This window comes from Aythya ferina (assembly GCF_964211825.1).
Source record: "Aythya ferina genome assembly, contig: HAP1_SCAFFOLD_29, whole genome shotgun sequence".
NCBI classification, from domain to species: domain Eukaryota; kingdom Metazoa; phylum Chordata; class Aves; order Anseriformes; family Anatidae; genus Aythya; species Aythya ferina.
The window spans coordinates 3,219,764-3,236,348 of NW_028181463.1; the positions used below are offsets into that span (position 1 = coordinate 3,219,764).

Below are 16,585 nucleotides of genomic sequence, written 5' to 3' on the forward strand. Positions count from 1 at the left end.
GGTGAGAGAGCCTTGGCTCTCACTCCTTGGCTCTGCAGTCAATGAACCAGCTCATGCAGGGGAGTCAGGGAGTCTCTGTCCGTGCAATACTGCCTCAGGTGCACTGTTGTGGTAGCGATTGGCACCTGCTGCTCATTGGCCATCAACACCTCCACAGCAGAAGGGTTCTGTGAGAGAGTGGGCAAGGTAGACAACTGTTTGATGTCCTCCATCTCCAAGGCAGCTATGCCAAAGCCCACCAATACCCTTGTGGATCTTTGAAGTATCTTTTCCTGAAGTAGTCTATGCCAAGGTTGCACAGAGCCTCCAGGCAAGTCCCAATGGGTTGCATTTGCCACTCCTTCCCAGCTAGACTCACTTCAGCCTCCAATACAGTTAACTCTTGAGTTTGATTTGTCAGGCTAATAATCCTCAAAGTCCAATACACTCGATTCTCCTCTCCCTCGCCCTGGATTGAGACAGGGCCTCTCTCGTCTTGCTCATAGTATTCATTACACTGTTTGGAGGACTGCCTGCTGGAGCAGCAATTTTCTCAGAAGAACCACTTTTAGCGAAAGGTTTTCCTTGTGCTTCATGTATCCGTGCCTCTAGGGTGGAAGTAGATTTTTCCATCCCATTTTCTCATGGTCTTTCCATGGTCAAACGATCAAAACTACAGGGTTGCACGTGGTATGTACCCACTTGCTCATTGGTGTCCTAACATCTTGCTCATTGGTGTCCTAACAAGAGAGGGGGGACCAGAATGCTCTAAAAATATTTCCATGTAGGGAATGAGACACTAAGACACCGTTCATTGAGTTTTCCCAGCTGTCCATCTGCAGGAACCTCTACTCATACACAAATCTCTTCCTCTTTCATATATCCAGCACGGTGACTGGGATGTGGAACACCCTCATCACTGTTCTGGTGCCTGCCAACAAACACCTGCAGATGCCCGTGGCCTTCTTCCTTGGGGAGAGTTGTTCTCCTTGCACAGCTCCACCACTGTGCACCAGATGCTGGCCAGCTTCCTGGCTGGGGACAGCACCCCCTTTGCTCACAGAGGTGGCAGCACTCTCAGCTGCACCTTCTGCATGACCGCAGTGCTTCCTGCTGGGGGCCATGTCCTACGGTCAGCCCTGGGCTCTGTGCCACCCCTGTTCTCTGCAAGATTTAGGAAGTGGAATTTCTGACTCCAGAAGGCAGCTGTACCTGAACCAGGGGAATTTCTCTCATGTGCAGGAATTCTTTCTCCTCCGCCCAGCTACAGTTCTGTGGCCCCAGTGTCATAGACACCTTCTATGATTCTGCCCCATTGCTGGAGCTGTCCTGCAGTGCCACGGTGATACTCTTGGTCTTTCCTTTCATAATCTACATTTTGGATCCAATCTTCCTCTTCCCTCTCATGCAATTCTCATGTGTGTACGTCCTGTGCTGGCAGGCCCAAAGCCTTATCCACCTGCTCTTCTGTCCACACAAGTGTCACTGTTTTCTGTGATACTACCATCACTGTCTGTGTGAAGCCCATAACAGCCCTCCTCAGAGATTTTAACTAAACCCTTTGCCAAGAAAACATCATCCTCCTGGTCACTCTTCAGGTTGCTTAGAGGTGATGTGGAAAGGGTTAGAGAGGTGCTGGTGGAGCTGCAGACATTGTTATAAGACCTATCTCAAAGACCTTGGAAAGGCCAGATAAAGGAGAGACATTGATCAGGATTTTGAAAAGGCAGAGGTAAAAGGCATCTTCTACAAGAAGGGTAAAGAGAAGAATGATTAAGACTAACTAAGGATTGAAGAAAATGCCAGCCTTAAACCTAGCTCTCTAACCAAACCTAAACTAAAAGCCTCAAAACTTGTCCTTATCCCAGACCTTGAGCAGGCACTTTGAGCAGAACACCAATCCCTCCCTTGATACACTTGCCATTCCCTTGACCCTGGAAGGTGACCTCTAATCCCTAAACATTAACCTGATCATCTAACCCCCAAAGCCCTCCACCATGCACACAGCACATCTCAGCTTCAACCCCACTCCTATCCCTAACTTCAGCTGCTTGTCCCCTTGGGGCAGGGCAGGCACTGTGAGGTCCTGCAGCAGTCCCATGGCATTGGAAGAGGCATGTGAGGTGACAGGTCTGTGATCAGATCAGAGGCCACAAGGAGGAGCTGGCTGGGTATGCTGTGATGGGATCAGGTGTGCCTCAGGATCTGTTGGGCCTGCAGGAAGCATGTAGCTGTGATAGAGGCTGAGAGGTCACTTCTGTCTTTGGAGCTGATGGACCTGCAGCAGGAATGTGGCACAGATAGGGATCATAAAAGCCAGAAGCATGCACAAGGCATTGAAGATGTTGGTGAGTCACCTTCTGTTCTGGTCAGGCAATACACCACAGGAAGGCTGATGGCATGGGAGTCATGCTTGAGGTATAGCTCGTGAGACCATAGAATCAGAGAATGGCTCCTGTTGGAAGGGACTTTAAAAATCACCTATTGCCAACTCCCTGGACATAAGCCGGGATGCCCTCCAGGAGATCAGGTTGCCCAGGGCCCTTTGCACAGGAATCCCTTCCTCTGTTGCATCAACTACACCTCTCAGCTTGGTGTCATCTGCACATTTGCTTAGGGTGCACATGACTCCACTGTCTATGTCATTAATAAAAATATTAAACAATATGGGTCCGAGGACAGACCCCTGAGGTACAACACTTGTCACCAGCCTCCACTTGGACATAGAGTCGTTGACCACCACACTCTGGGTGTGATCTTTAGGCCAACTCCTTATCCACTGAATGGTGCACCCATCAAATGCGTACCTCTCTAATTTGGAGACCAGGATGTCATATGGGACAGTGTCAATGGTCTTACAGAAGTCCAAGTAGATGACTTAGGTCTGTCTTCTCTTGTTGCCTGATGCGGTCACTCCACTGTAGAAAGCCATCACATTGGTCAGGCACGATTTGGCCTTTGGTGAAGCCATGCTGGCTGGCTGAGATCACCTCTTTTTCTTGCATGTGCCTTGACATCGATTCCAGGAGGATCTTTTCCATGATCTTGTCAGGCACAGAGGTGAGGCTGACCATTTGGGAGTTCCATGGGTTCTCATTTCTATCCTTTTTAAAAATGGGAGTGATATTTTCCTTTTCAGGTCACCAGGGAGTTCACCTGACTGCCAGGACTCTTCAAATATGATGGAGAGAGGCTTGACAACTACATCAAATAGTTCCCTCAGGACCCTGGGTTGCATGTCATCAAGCCCCATAGACTTGTACTTGTTGGGTTTCTGCAGGTGGTCTCAAACCTGCTCTTCACTTACAGCAGGTGGGAATTTGCACCCACAGCCATCAACTATGGGTTCAGGGAAACAAAAGACTTGGGAAGCCTGACTGGCAGGGAAGACTGAAGAAAGAAATTGTTGAGTCCCTCTGTCTTTTCCATGTCTGTTATTACCAGTTCACCCTTCTCATTCATCACAGGGGGTACAATGTCCTTGGCCTTCCTTTTCTGAGCAAGGTACCTACAGAATCTCTTCCTGTTATTCTTTTCATCCCTTGCCAAGATCAGTTCCATCCATGCATTGCTTTCCTTTTCCCATCCCTCCACATCCAAACCTGAAACATGCTTGAGGGCTTGGGAAAAGTAACGCTGGATGCATAGAAGCCACTTGGGAAACAAAACTTGTAGGTAGGAAGCACAGTTTTGTGGAAGTGCAGAGCTGATGGGCATATTGTGCAGGATGCGCCTAAAGAACTTTGTGCCCTTTTCCCTCCTGACTGCAACGCCACCATCTTCTCAGGAATGGAGGAGCCAACAGAGGTGAGACAGATACACTGAGATGGTAAATGTCATCAGAAAGCTAATCCCAGTAGAATATGGGGAGGTCATGGACAAGAAAGATGTGAGATTTTGGGGTGGGAAGAGAAGCATGGCCAGCAGAAATTAATGATTCTGTAGAGGTAAGAGGGGTCATTTAATGTAGATGCTACAGTAACACTGACTTAAAACAGTCATGTATTGCCCTTTCCTTATTTGAACCAGTAATTTTAATCTTTAAACCTAAATGTTTCTCCACCACTCTGAGAGGAATCCACTATTCTAATGCCTGAACTCAAAGTATCCATTGAAGCAAAACTCAGCCCCTTTCCCTTACCTTTACTCTCTTGCTTACCCTATTCCCTTCCCTTAACACTAGCATTAAAATGTACGATTTAGCCCTAGAGAAGTTGTTGGCAGGCCTAAAAAAAAACCCTAAACCACAGGGCTTGCTCATACCCTTGAGAAAGACCTGATAGCCACAGAAGAACACCAAAGATTCCCATTAAACCTGTGTTTATCCTCTAACCTAGAATGGTGAGCCATGGTCCATAAAGGACTAGAGAGAGGTCAGGTCTGCCTCAGAATGTCCTGACCCAGCAGGAGCAATGTGAATGTGAGGTCACTTCTGTCTCTGCACTTGATAGGGCAGCAGAAGGAACATGTCACGGAAAGGGACTGTGAGGTCACTAGTGTCTGGAGGTTTGCAGGTCTCCCTTGCCTTCTCCCTGGGATCTGCACTTTTGGGCTGACGCCTGGCAGTGGCCCTGCTAGGCCAGCAGAAGGCACCTGCTTGGCATGCTGACTGGGGGATCCCCTCTGCCTCCAGAGCCAGGAGGACCCAGACAGAAAGAGACAACCCAGACATGGGTTGTCCTGTCCCTTCTGCTTGAGTCCCTGACTGCACAGCAGCAGGCACAAGGCTTGGCTGTGTCTCCACAAGAAGCTGCAAGGCCAGCAGCAGGCCCCTGGCTTGGAAGCTGCTTCTGAGGTGACTTGTGTCTGCTTGGTTGAGAGGCTGCAAGGAGCCTGCTGGGTTGGGATGCCTACTTCACGAGTGGTTTCCACCCTTATTGAGCTTTTTTTGGCAGTACGAAAGAGCAGGAGAAAAAAACTGCCATGAAGCGTGCCCTGGAACTTCGGCACTGGCCATGAGGTGGAAGAAATATCCAGGGGAAAAAGCTGGTCTTGCTGATGGAGACTGAGGCAAAGAAAGCATTAAGTACCTCAGCCTTTACCTCCTTTCTTGTCACCAGCTTTCCCCCCACATCCAATAAAGGCTGATGATTCTCCCTAATCTTCCTTTATTTGAAGTATTTATATAAGCAGTTTTTATTGTCTTTGACAGTAATATACAGATGGAGCTCCATCTGGGCTTTGGCCCTTCTAACTTTGACCTGCACAGCCCCATAACATTCAGGACACAGCTCCAGACAAACTGACAGCATGCATGGGAGGAAATCACAGAAGAGGTGGAACCTGGCAGCCTTCCATCGCGTACACTTCTGTGACTCTGTGCTGCAATTCCGTTCAACTGGTTACTCCTGTATTATCCAAACTTTCCTGAAAGTCCTGATGCTGCTGTCTTGTGAGAGATAGCACAATCACATGGAATTAGAACTGTCTGCCTGCAGACCTTAACGCCTGACAGAATGGAGCGTCAGTCCACGGCAACCTTGAGAAACCTCAAGATTTGTCTAAAGAAACATCGTGCCCTTTACAAGAAGAAGAGCCCAGTCCTGCAATGATGAAGAGTAACCCCACATATCAGGGCAGCCTGGGACCCTGCAGAGTGAGCAGTGCCCAGGAGGAGAAGGTTCTGGGCACCACGAGGGATGCCATACGAGCAGTGGTGCCTCCTCACGAGGAACCAGGGCAGCTTCCTATAGAGCTGTCTTACGAGTAGCATGGCAACCAAGAAGATCTGAGTTATCAGACTCAGCTCAGATGTGTAAGCGATCACCAACAGAAGGGTCTGCAGCCAGCAGGGAAAGAAGTAGAGGTATGAGAGTCCTTAGGTAAGGCTGCTGTGGAAAGGATTAAGGGCTGTGACAAGACTGAGAGTGCCAGCAGGACCCAGGTCTTTGTATCCAAGGCTATGGCTGTTGCCTCTGCCACTGAGGCTTATGAGGAAACAACTGACTGTGAAAGCACCAGGGCCTCATTGCCTCCTCGCCCCCACCCATGAACCAGGCAGGGGTTGTACCATTCTCCAGCACTTGGCAATGCACATCCCTCTCTCCTACTGCCCCACAAAGAGCCCTGAGCAAGGTGTGGAGGGAAAGGATCTCCCTTCCCAGAGGACAGGGGTCCCTTCCCTGGCCCTTGTGCTAGGTGAAAGAAAAACAGTTTTCCTACACATCAGTGTCACCTTCACATTGTCTTTGTCTCCTTGTCCTCACTGCCTCCAGTGTTCTGCTCTAACGAGCTCCAAGGGAGCCTGTGTCAGTGCTGGCCCTCAGGAGAACACTGCAGGAAACTTGCCTCTGACTTGGACTTCTGGAGAGATGTCTTCAATTGTCTCTGAGTGCCTGAGGTTCGTGGGCTCATCAGCAAAGCCCCCAGAGGGGTGATTGCAGTGCCTTAGGCTGGTGCTGTGCTGCTGAGTTGGGCCAGGCTCATGGGACAGAGAGAGCTCGTGGCAAGAGGGCCCTGGAGCAGAGAGACAGCTGTGGCCAGGAGCAGCTCCTCTGCACAGCGCAGCAGGGCTGGGGGCTCTGACCGCAGCTGGCACGCAGAAAGGAGAGAAGGAGAGAGGGCTTGGAGGCACTGAGGAGCGCAACAACAGAGGGCAGCGTGTGGCAGGACACATCTGCAGGCTCTTGACACCGTGAGGCTCTGGCAGCAGGGCACTGCAGGTGGGGTTGCCAAGGGGTCTTCTACAGCTGGCATATCTGATGGCTGATAGCATCTGTCAGGGTGGGTCTCTCTGTTTCTCCAGGTAGGAGTAGAAGATGTTTTAAAGAACGGTATTTGTGATTGGATTTTTCAAGAGAAAGACCAAGGCAGAGTCTACCTGAAAAGCAAGACTTTTTCTGCAGTCTGTGCTTTCAGGTTACTGCAGTGGAGGGGAGGCAGGTTTCATGGTAATCCGTTGTCAGGATTGTACAGGAGACTGAGACTCCTGGAGCATAGCACTGAGAAATTGATATGTCATTGATGAAATTTGAAAACTACCTTCCCAAACCTCATCTCACAGACTGCACCAATATCATCAAAAATTGGTCTTCTCACGTTTTATCCTAGATGATCTTTAAGAGCTACAAACCCACTGAAATCTCCTGTGTTTGGGAGGTGTCTGCAGGCCAAAGCAGAGCAGAAAGCATTTGCAATGAGCAGGAGCTGCATTGTCTGCAGGCAGAGCTGCAGCACAGGAGGGTCTGCTGAGTGTCCGTCTGTCCCTCCCTGGCCTTGCCTCCCCTGGCAGCAGCACGCTGGCATTCCTCCTGGCTTCTCCAGCTGGCCGTGCTGCTGCTGGTCTTTTTCCCAGGCTGGCTGGGGATGGGGGTTTCACATGCCCAGGTAGTGAGGCCTCGGTGTGCTTGAGTGAAGGGGAGTACGGGGACAGGTTGAGGGGTGTGGAGATGTGCACTTTGAGCCTGGATTCCTCTGCTCTCAGCAGTGTCTTTGCTCTTTTCAATCAAACATGTGAGTAGAACTTTCCTGCAGCTCTCACAGGGCAGCTGAGACCGTATTTCATGGACAGACTGGCTGTCATACCTGAAGAACACTGTGCACTAAAGTGACAGTCCCTTTTTCTCTGATAATGATCTACAAGGATTCCCTTTGAGTCCAGCAGAAATAACCGGGATCTGTGGCTTAGAAACACTCATCAGGAGTGGTGGGACAGCTGAAACAAAAAACTCAAAATACAAAAATTTAAAATAAAATTAAAAAAAAGCCTCCACAACTCTGCTCTGCAGTTTGGTGAACTGGGAGCAACACTTGGGAAAAACTGTTTGAGATCAGGAGGGAAGTGAAACTGACATTTCCCCATGTTCCTCTTCACCTCTTGCTGTAGGACAGGACTGATTCCTGCACTGCCCACAGTAGAGCCCCCGATCCAACAGACACACTTAGGCAGAATGAATCAGGATGCATGAAAGGGATCTGCAAAATGTCTGCCAGAAAGTGCACAATATATGTGATAATTTTAAATGAGAAATTGTTTTCCTCTGATGCATTTCTTGTACTTTATTACTCTCACCCTCTTCTTTGTTCAGGACCACATCCTAGAAAAAGCAGATGTCCAACAGAAGCACCATCACTGAGTTCCTCCTGCTGGCATTCGCAGACACGCGCGAGCTGCAGCTCCTGCACTTCGCGCTCTTCCTGGGCATCTACCTGGCTGCCCTCCTGGGCAACGGCCTCATCCTCAGCGCCGTAGCCTGCCACCACCGCCTGCACACCCCCATGTACTTCTTCCTTCTCAATCTTGCCCTCCTTGACCTGGGCTGCATCTCCACCACTCTGCCCAAAGCCATGGCCAATGCCCTCTGGGACACCAGGGCCATCTCCTATCAAGGCTGTGCTGCTCAAGTTCTCTTTTTTGTCTTCTTCTTTGCTTCAGAGTATTCAATTCTAACTATCATGGCCTACGACCGCTACGTTGCCATCTGTAAGCCCCTGCACTACGGGAGCCTCGTGGGCAGCAGAGCTTATGCCCAGATGGCAGCAGCTGCCTGGGGCAGTGGCTTTCTCTACTCAGCCCTGCACACAGCCAACACATTTTCTCTCCACCTCTGCCAAGGCAACGCTGTGGACCAGTTCTTCTGTGAGATTCCCCACATCCTCAAGCTCTCCTGCTCAGATGCCTACCTCAGGGAAGTTGGGGCAGTTGTGTTTAGTTTTTCTTTAGCATTTGGTTGTTTTGTTTTCATTGTGTTGTCCTATGTGCAGATCTTCAGGGCAGTGCTGAGGATGCCCTCTGAGCAGGGCAAGCACAAAGCCTTTTCCATGTGCCTCCCTCACCTGGCCGTGGTCTCCCTCTTTGTCAGCACTGTCATGTTTGCCTACCTGAAGCCGCCCTCCATCTCCTCTCCATCCTTGGACATGGTGATGGCAGTTCTGTACTCGGTGCTGCCTCCAGCACTGAACCCTCTCATCTACAGCATGAGGAACCAGGAGCTGAAAGCCACACTGAAAAAAATGATTCTATTTACTTAGCAATAAATTGGCTATCTCACTTTTCTGGTTTTACTCACGTTAATCTCAGGCAGTTTGTGAGCTTTAGGTATAGCATTCTTTAAAATTCTTTTTCCAGTTAGATGTTTGCTTTCATTCCTCTTTTCCAGATGACCAGTCCTCTGTGAACCCAGAGGCTTTCTCTGAATGTGTTTATCCCTAAATGACGCCTGGCCTCTGTTCTGGTATCTTGTTAATAAAATGAAGTTGCTCATGCTTAGTGCTCTTCTTCCCAATCTGGAGTGCAGAAGACAATCAGGGAATGCCAGGCTTAAGGCATCGGTCTTGTACTTGGGTTTCACCTGGACACAGGGACATGGGGGCACCAGGTTTTGGGTGAGGGAGTGAGGGCTGGACTGAGTTGTCACTGGTGGATGCCCAGTGCCCCTGGAGAACCTGACCCTTCAAGAAGCAGCTTCTTGGGATTGAAACGTGAGAGGACCGGTGGCATCAAGGAGGTATTTGGAGCCACCAGGATATCCTAAGGCTTCTCCTGGGATATTGAGTGCCTTGTGTTGGGTGGGCAGTGAGTGGATCTTCACAGTAAAGCTAAGCCAAAGGATGGATTTGCTAAAGGGAGCTCTGCAATGCCAGGGCACAAAGCTGGGTAACAGAACAAAAGTCTCAGAGGCCTTCAGTGAACAAGTGGAAAAGACCAAAAGACTGGGTGAGCAAGCAAGGTCAGGGAGGTGCGGAGAGGTGGGCAGGGGCTGAGCTGGGCTGGGCAGTGCCCAGCAGAGGGCAACAGCAGTGTCAGGGAGCAGTGGCAGCATGCAGGGGAGGGCTCCCAGCAGGGCTTGGTGCTGCAGAGCCAGGGCTGCAAGAAGGGAGCCCAGAGCTGCAGGGGCAGGGGAGAGGAGGCCGCTCTGGGCCCTTGCTGGCCTGGGCAGGGGAGGAAGGGGGCCCAGGGCATTCGTCCCCTCCCTGCAGCCTGTCAGCACGTCTGCTGAGGGCCAGAGCGGCTGCTGCAGGGGCAGGGAGCTCAGCATGGCCCTTGCAGCCCCCTGCCCTGGGCCAGCCTCTACCCTTGGGCTCGGCCCTGGCCTTGGCTCTGCTGGCAGGAACACTCTTGGCATGTTCTTCCTGGCCTCCCTTCGCCTGCGCACAGCTGCTGCCCACTCAGGTTGCTGCCACAAACGTGTCCTCACCAGCAGCACCACCTCTTGGGCTGCTTCTGCTGGCCTCCCCCACCCCACTGCCTTGATTCCTTTTCTCTGCTGGGCCCCAAATCCTGCACCAAAATGCATCCCTTGGCTTTCAGCACCCTCTCCCCTGCCGTGGTGGGACGTGTTTCCATTGGGCTGTCTACCAGACAATGTAATAAATACTATGAGCAGGACTAGAAGGGTCTTTTTTCCAGCCAGGGGAAGGCGGGGAGGAAAGGGACAATTTGGTTTACTGGACTGTGTATATTTAATGGCCTGCCACAACAGACCCACAAATGTTTCAGGCTCCTCTGGACCACAGAATACCCTAATGCCATCAAGCTAGAAAGAGGTAGAACCGACCTGTATTTATGGACTGACAGGGGCATCCCAAGAGATAACTGTACTGGAGTCTACCTTGCTTGGCCTTCCACAGAATCCTTCTGTTGGGGGTTTGCTGAGGGCTGAAGAACAGCAGGTGCCAATGGCTACCATGGTGGCGCACCTGAGGCAGCGTCACGCTAACCGAGACTCCCTGATTGCCATCCATGAGCTGGGTCATCGACTGGAGAGCCAAGGTGTAGGTGTAGAGCTTGGGAGCGTGCTTTAGTGATGGACTTGTCAGCACTAAGGTAAAGTTGCCTGACCTGGGTGACACGTCCCAGAGTAGTGTCAGGCACAATGCAATTCTTTTTGCCTTCTGCATCTATAGCACAGGAAGTAGGACTTTCCCCTACTCTATTGACTGGGCAGGTTTTTTCACTTTACTCAGTTTAGGTTTCTTTGTCTGGAAGGGGACAATTTCCCCAGTGAGGCCAATCTCATGGGTACAGCTACAGCCAATGAAGATATATTTCCTTTAATTTTCTTCCTGAGTTTTCCACAGAAGACCCAATAGACAATATGGATGTCCACATGTGTACTGAGATTCAGGCTGAATTTCTCAGGATCCAATGGTCATTTCAAATTTATTTTATTTTATTTTATTTTAGGTTTCATTTTATTTTATTTTATTTTAGGTTTCATTTTATTTTATTTTATTTTAGGTTTCATTTTATTTTATTTTATTTTATTTTATTTTATTTTATTTTATTTTATTTTATTTTATTTTATTTTATTTTATTTTATTTTATTTTATTTTATACTTTAATACTTTCCCAAGGAACCCCTGAATTGTCTTAGAAAGGGTTTCATGTTCTGGGCTGGGCTGCACTTACAGGGACAAAGACCACTGCTGGCAGTGGAGGTGTCAGACCTGGAGGCTCTGCTTTTCCTCCTGATGGAGTCCTCCAAAGAAATCACCCTGGATGAATAGCAATAGGAGAATGATGCTCAAAACTGAAATGCAACAAAATTCAGCCTTTGAAATAAGAAAATATTTTTGTTATGTGCTTTGTGAAATCTTTTCCCTTAACAACGCCATAAAAGCTCTGCAATTAGCTGCACAAGGCGTGAAGGCTTGAAGAATACTATCGAAGAGATGTTAGGAGTTTCTGCATTTTAATGAGTTCTATGGTGTATTTTGGTGCTCAGTTGATGAAGTTCAGGTACTGAGAGGAGAATGATGCAACTGCTAGAGAAAGTAAAGTCAGAAGGAAAAATTAAAGTGACTTGGAGTATTAATGGGCCCCACTGAGGGCAGTTACTAACAAAGCCTCCCCAGGAACATGTTAGGGCAGATAACTGCTGCCCATGTCTGCAGACAGGAAAAGGCACTGTGCTGAGAAAAGTCTTTGTTTGTTTTGGTGATACGGAAGAGCCAAGGTCTGGCCCCAGCCTCTGGAACAGGAGATCCTGCACTGCCACGTCTGGCTCAAGGCTTTTCCTGGGGTCTGTGGAATATGGTGGGCAGTGTGATGCCATGAGAAGAACAGTGGTATGACACCTCTGAGCTGCTGCACAGGGTTGCAAGGAATCAATGAGGCCCCAATGTAATTTATATAACATATCTCCTCCTAAGCTCTAGCCAAGGGGACAAAAACCTCAGGGCTGTTGGGGCCTTCCCCTTTTACCAGCACCCTTTGCCTTCTCCTCTGCAGGCTTTCCTATGCTGTCCAACACTTTGCCCTATTTCCTTGAAGGCTGCAGGCACCCATCTCTGTTCACCATCTTGCTCTCATGCCTTGCTTACACCGATGTCTCAACAGCCCTCCCCAGCTGTTCCTTGAAACACAAAGCCATGGTCTGATCAGAGGGTGACCTCTGGCACCACACCACTACTCTTTGAGTGACACGTCCTCCTCCTCATGGCCAGTGCCAACCTTCCAAGGTGCACTTTGTGGCAGTTTTTTCTCTCCTGCTCTTTCCTACTACCACAGAAATCTCCATCAGGGTGGAATCACAGAATCACAGAATCACAGAATTTCTAGGTTGGAAGAGATCTCAAGATCATCGAGTCCAACCTCTGACCTAACGCTAGCAGTCTCCAATAAACCATATCCCTAAGCTCTACATCTAAACGTCTTTTGAAGACTTCCAGGGATGGTGACTCCACCACTTCCCTGGGCAGTCTGTTCCAATGCCTAACAACCCTTTCGGTAAAGAAGTTCTTCCTAACATCTAACCTAAAACTCCCCTGGCGCAACTTAAGCCCATTCCCCCTTGTCCTGTCACCAGGCACGTGGGGGAAGAGACCAACCCCCACCTTGCTACAGCCTCCTTTAAGGTAGCTGTAAAGAGCAATAAGGTCACCCCTGAGCCTCCTCTTCTCCAGGCTGAACAAGCCCAGCTCCCTCAGCCGCTCCTCGTAGGACTTGTTCTCCAGGCCCCTCACCAGCTTCGTCACCCTTCTCTGCACCCGCTCAAGCACCTCCATGTCCTTCTTGTAGCGAGGGGCCCAAAACTGAACACAGTACTCGAGGTGCGGCCTCACCAGAGCTGAGTACAGGGGGACGATCACCTCCCTAGCCCTGCTGGTCACACTGTTCCTGATACAAGCCAGGATGCCGTTGGCCTTCTTGGCCACCTGAGCACACTGCTGACTCATATTCAGCCGACTATCCACCATCACTCCCAGGTCCTTCTCTGCCTGGCAGCTCTCCAACCACTCCTCTCCCAGCCTATAGCTCTGCTTGGGGTTATTGTGCCCCAGGTGCAGGACCCTGCACTTGGCCTTGTTGAACTTCATGCAGTTGACCTCAGCCCATCGGTGCAGCCTATCCAGATCCTCCTGCAGAGCTTTCCTACCCTCAAGCAGATCGACACACGCACCTAACTTGGTGTCATCTGCGAACTTACTGAGGGTGCACTCCATGCCCTCGTCCAGATCATCGATGAAGATATTAAAGAGGACCGGCCCCACCACCGAGCCCTGGGGAACGCCATTAGTGACCGGCCTCCAACTGGACTTGACTCCATTCACCACGACTCTTTGGGCCCAGCTATCCAGCCAGTTTTTAACCCAATGAAGCGTGCACCAGTCAAATCACAAGCAGCCAGTTTCTTGAGGAGAATGCTGTGGGAAACGGTGTCAAAAGCCTTGCTGAAGTCAAGGTAGACCACATCCACAGCCTTTCCCTCGTCCACCCAGCGCGTCACTTTGTCATAGAAGGAGATCAGGTTCGTCAAGCAGGATCTGCCTTTCATAAACCCATGCTGACTGGGCCTGATCGCCTGCTTGCCCTGCAAGTGCTGCATGATGACTCTCAGGAGGATCTGCTCCATGAGCTTCCCTGGCACTGAAGTCAAACTGACAGGCCTGTAGTTTCCCGGGTCTGCCCTCTGGCCCTTCTTGTAGATGGGCGTCACGTTTGCTAGCCGCCAGTCAACTGGGACCTCCCCCGATAGCCAGGACTGCTGATAAATGATGGATAGTGGCTTGGCCAGCTCCTCTGCCAGTTCTCTCAGTACCCTTGGGTGGATCCCATCCGGCCCCATCGACTTGTGCACATCCAAGTGCCGTAGTAGGTCACCAACCAGTTCTTCATGGATAGTGAGGGCCACATCCTGCTCCCCATCCCCTTCCACCAGCTCAGGGTACTGGGTATCCAGAGAACAACCGGTATTGCCGCTAAAGACTGAGGCAAAGAAGGCATTGAGCACCTCCGCCTTTTCCTCATCTCTTGTAACTAAGTTTCCCCCCGCATCCAGTAAAGGATGGAGATTCTCCTTAGTCCTCCTTTTTGTGTTGATGTATTTATAGAAACGTTTTTTGTTATCTTTAACGGCAGTAGCCAGATTGAGCTCCAGATGAGCTTTGGCCTTCCTCATTTTGTCCCTGCACAGCCTCGCTACATCCTTAAAGTCGTCCCTAGTGGCCTTCCCACTTTTCCAAAGATTATAAACCCTCTTTTTTCTCCTAAGCTCAAGCCACAATTCTCTGTTGAGCCAGCCTGGTCTTCTTCCCTGCCAGCTCGTCTTTGGGCATGTGGGGACAGACCGTTCCTGCACCATTAAGATTTCCCTCTTGAAGAGCGCCCAGCCTTCCTGGACCCCCCTGCCCTTCAGAACCGCCTCCCAAGGGACTCCACCAACTAGTGTCCTGAGCAGCTCAAAGTCAGCCCTCCGAAAGTCCAATACAGCGGTTTTACTGGTCCCCTTCCTGGCCTTGCCAAGAATAGTGAACTCCACCATTTCGTGGTCACTCTGCCCACTCCTGAAGTAGGCATCCCAACCCAGCAGGCTCCTTGAGGCCTCTCAGCCAACCAGACACAAGTCACCTCAGCAGCATCTCCCAAGCCATGGGCCTCCTGCTGGCCTTGCAGCTTCTTGGCTACACACAGCCAAGCCTTGTGCCTGCTGCTGTGCAGTCATGGACTCAAGCAGAAGGGACAGGACAACCCATGTTGGGGCCTTCCTTCTGTCTGGGTCCTCCTGAGGCAGAGGGGATCCCCCAGTCAGCATTCCAACCAGGTGCCTTGACTTCTCAAAAGTCAAGGGTGACCTTCCACTTACTTCAGGCAGAAGTGACCTCACAGTCCCTTTCTGTGACACGTTCCTGCTGCTGCCCTATCAAGTGCAGAGACAGAAGTGACCTCGCAGTCACTGCCACAGTCACATTGCTCCTTCTGGGGCAGGAGATCCTGAGGCAGAGCTGAGCCCATCAGAGCATTCCCACCCATCTCCTCCTTGTGGTCCACAAGCTGATCAGATCCATGGCCCGTCACATCCATCTTTGCATGCCATGTGACTGCAGAGTAACCTCACAGTTCTTGGCCTGCACCAAGGGCCAGACCCAGTATGGTACCTAAAGGTAAGGGTTAGGAGAGGGGCTGAAGGTGAGAAAGTTAATGCACAGGAACAAGGGAATCAGCTGTTAGGTGTTCATGCATGGGATCAGGGACTAGGGCTCACCTTTCTGTGTTTGAGTTTAAAGAAAGATTTATTGGGATTGTTTGGTGTTCTGCTTTGAATATCAGGTCTGTGGTTAAAATATGGAAAAGCTTCATGATTTAAGGTTTGTTTATTTTTTCCAATAATTCTAGGCTTAAATTGAGCATTTAAATCTAGTGTTAAGGACAGGGATCAATGTAAGCAAGACAATAAGTGTAAGGGAAAGAGGCTATGTGCTGAGTTTTGGCTTCAGTGCATACTTTGAGGTCAGGCGTAGGAGTAGTCAATTCCTGTCTGGGTGTGGAGTGGCATTTAAATTTAGGAATTAAGTTTACTTTTTGAAGCTGGGGAATAGCCTCATATAACTGTTTTATGACACGGTTACAGCAGCTTCCACATAGCATGAACCCTCTTACCTTTTACAAAATACTTAATTTCTACTGGATAATCCCCTATTCCCTCCTCCAAAACTCAAATTTCTCCTGACCAGGGCTTCTCCTGACCTCCCTATATCAGTCATATTCTTAGAGGCATCTTTCTGGTGGCTTTCATGATCTCAGAGTATCCATCACACCTCTGTTGGCTACTCTATTCCTGAAAAAAGTGGCATTTAATACACAATGGAAAAGGACACAAAAGTCCATCAGAGCACCCTGCACAATGTGCCCAGCAGCTCGGCACCATCACAAAAGTGCGGTTCCTCCCTACAAGTTTTCTTTCCAGAATGGCTCCTATGGCTCCAGAGTAAATTTACCCAGGCACTACGTTCCCCAGTCCACACCACTCTTGCCTGCAGGTCCCATGCGTCTCTCCAACCCTCCCCTCTCCTCCTGCAGTAGTGGCACCTCAGCGCAGCAGGTTGGTGCATCTCCAGGCTCAGGGGTGTTTCCTGAGGGCCTGCCCCGTGTGGGGAGTGTTGGGGAGGAAGAGAGCAAGGTCATCTCCTGGGGCATGGCTGAGCACAGCCCAGCCATCCTGCACCAAGGGCAGGTCCCTGCTCCCAGTCTGATGCACACGTGCAATGTGCACATTTCTCCATCATCCCAGCTTCACACAGGGACCTTCAGCCCTGTCCCAGTCACAAGATTTGGCTACTTCTCCACCCACAGACATACACTGCTTTCCATCTGGGGACTCAGGCAGGACTTTAAGGATCTGCTAAAGCCCTGGGTGTCCTTGTTTCTTACAGTTCTTTCTCCTGG

At 50.1% G+C, this 16,585-nt stretch overlaps 1 protein-coding gene across 1 annotated transcript; it reads left to right on the forward strand.

The window, feature by feature from the left end:
- Positions 1-8,028: 8,028 nt before the first annotated feature.
- LOC311427870 (olfactory receptor 14C36-like) lies at positions 8,029-8,949 on the forward strand (the record flags this gene model as incomplete). The annotated part of the gene is made up of 1 exon (XM_084539460.1): positions 8,029-8,949. One exon carries the CDS (start codon positions 8,029-8,031, stop codon positions 8,947-8,949), a length of 921 nt encoding a protein of 306 aa, XP_084395586.1.
- Positions 8,950-16,585: the final 7,636 nt, after the last annotated feature.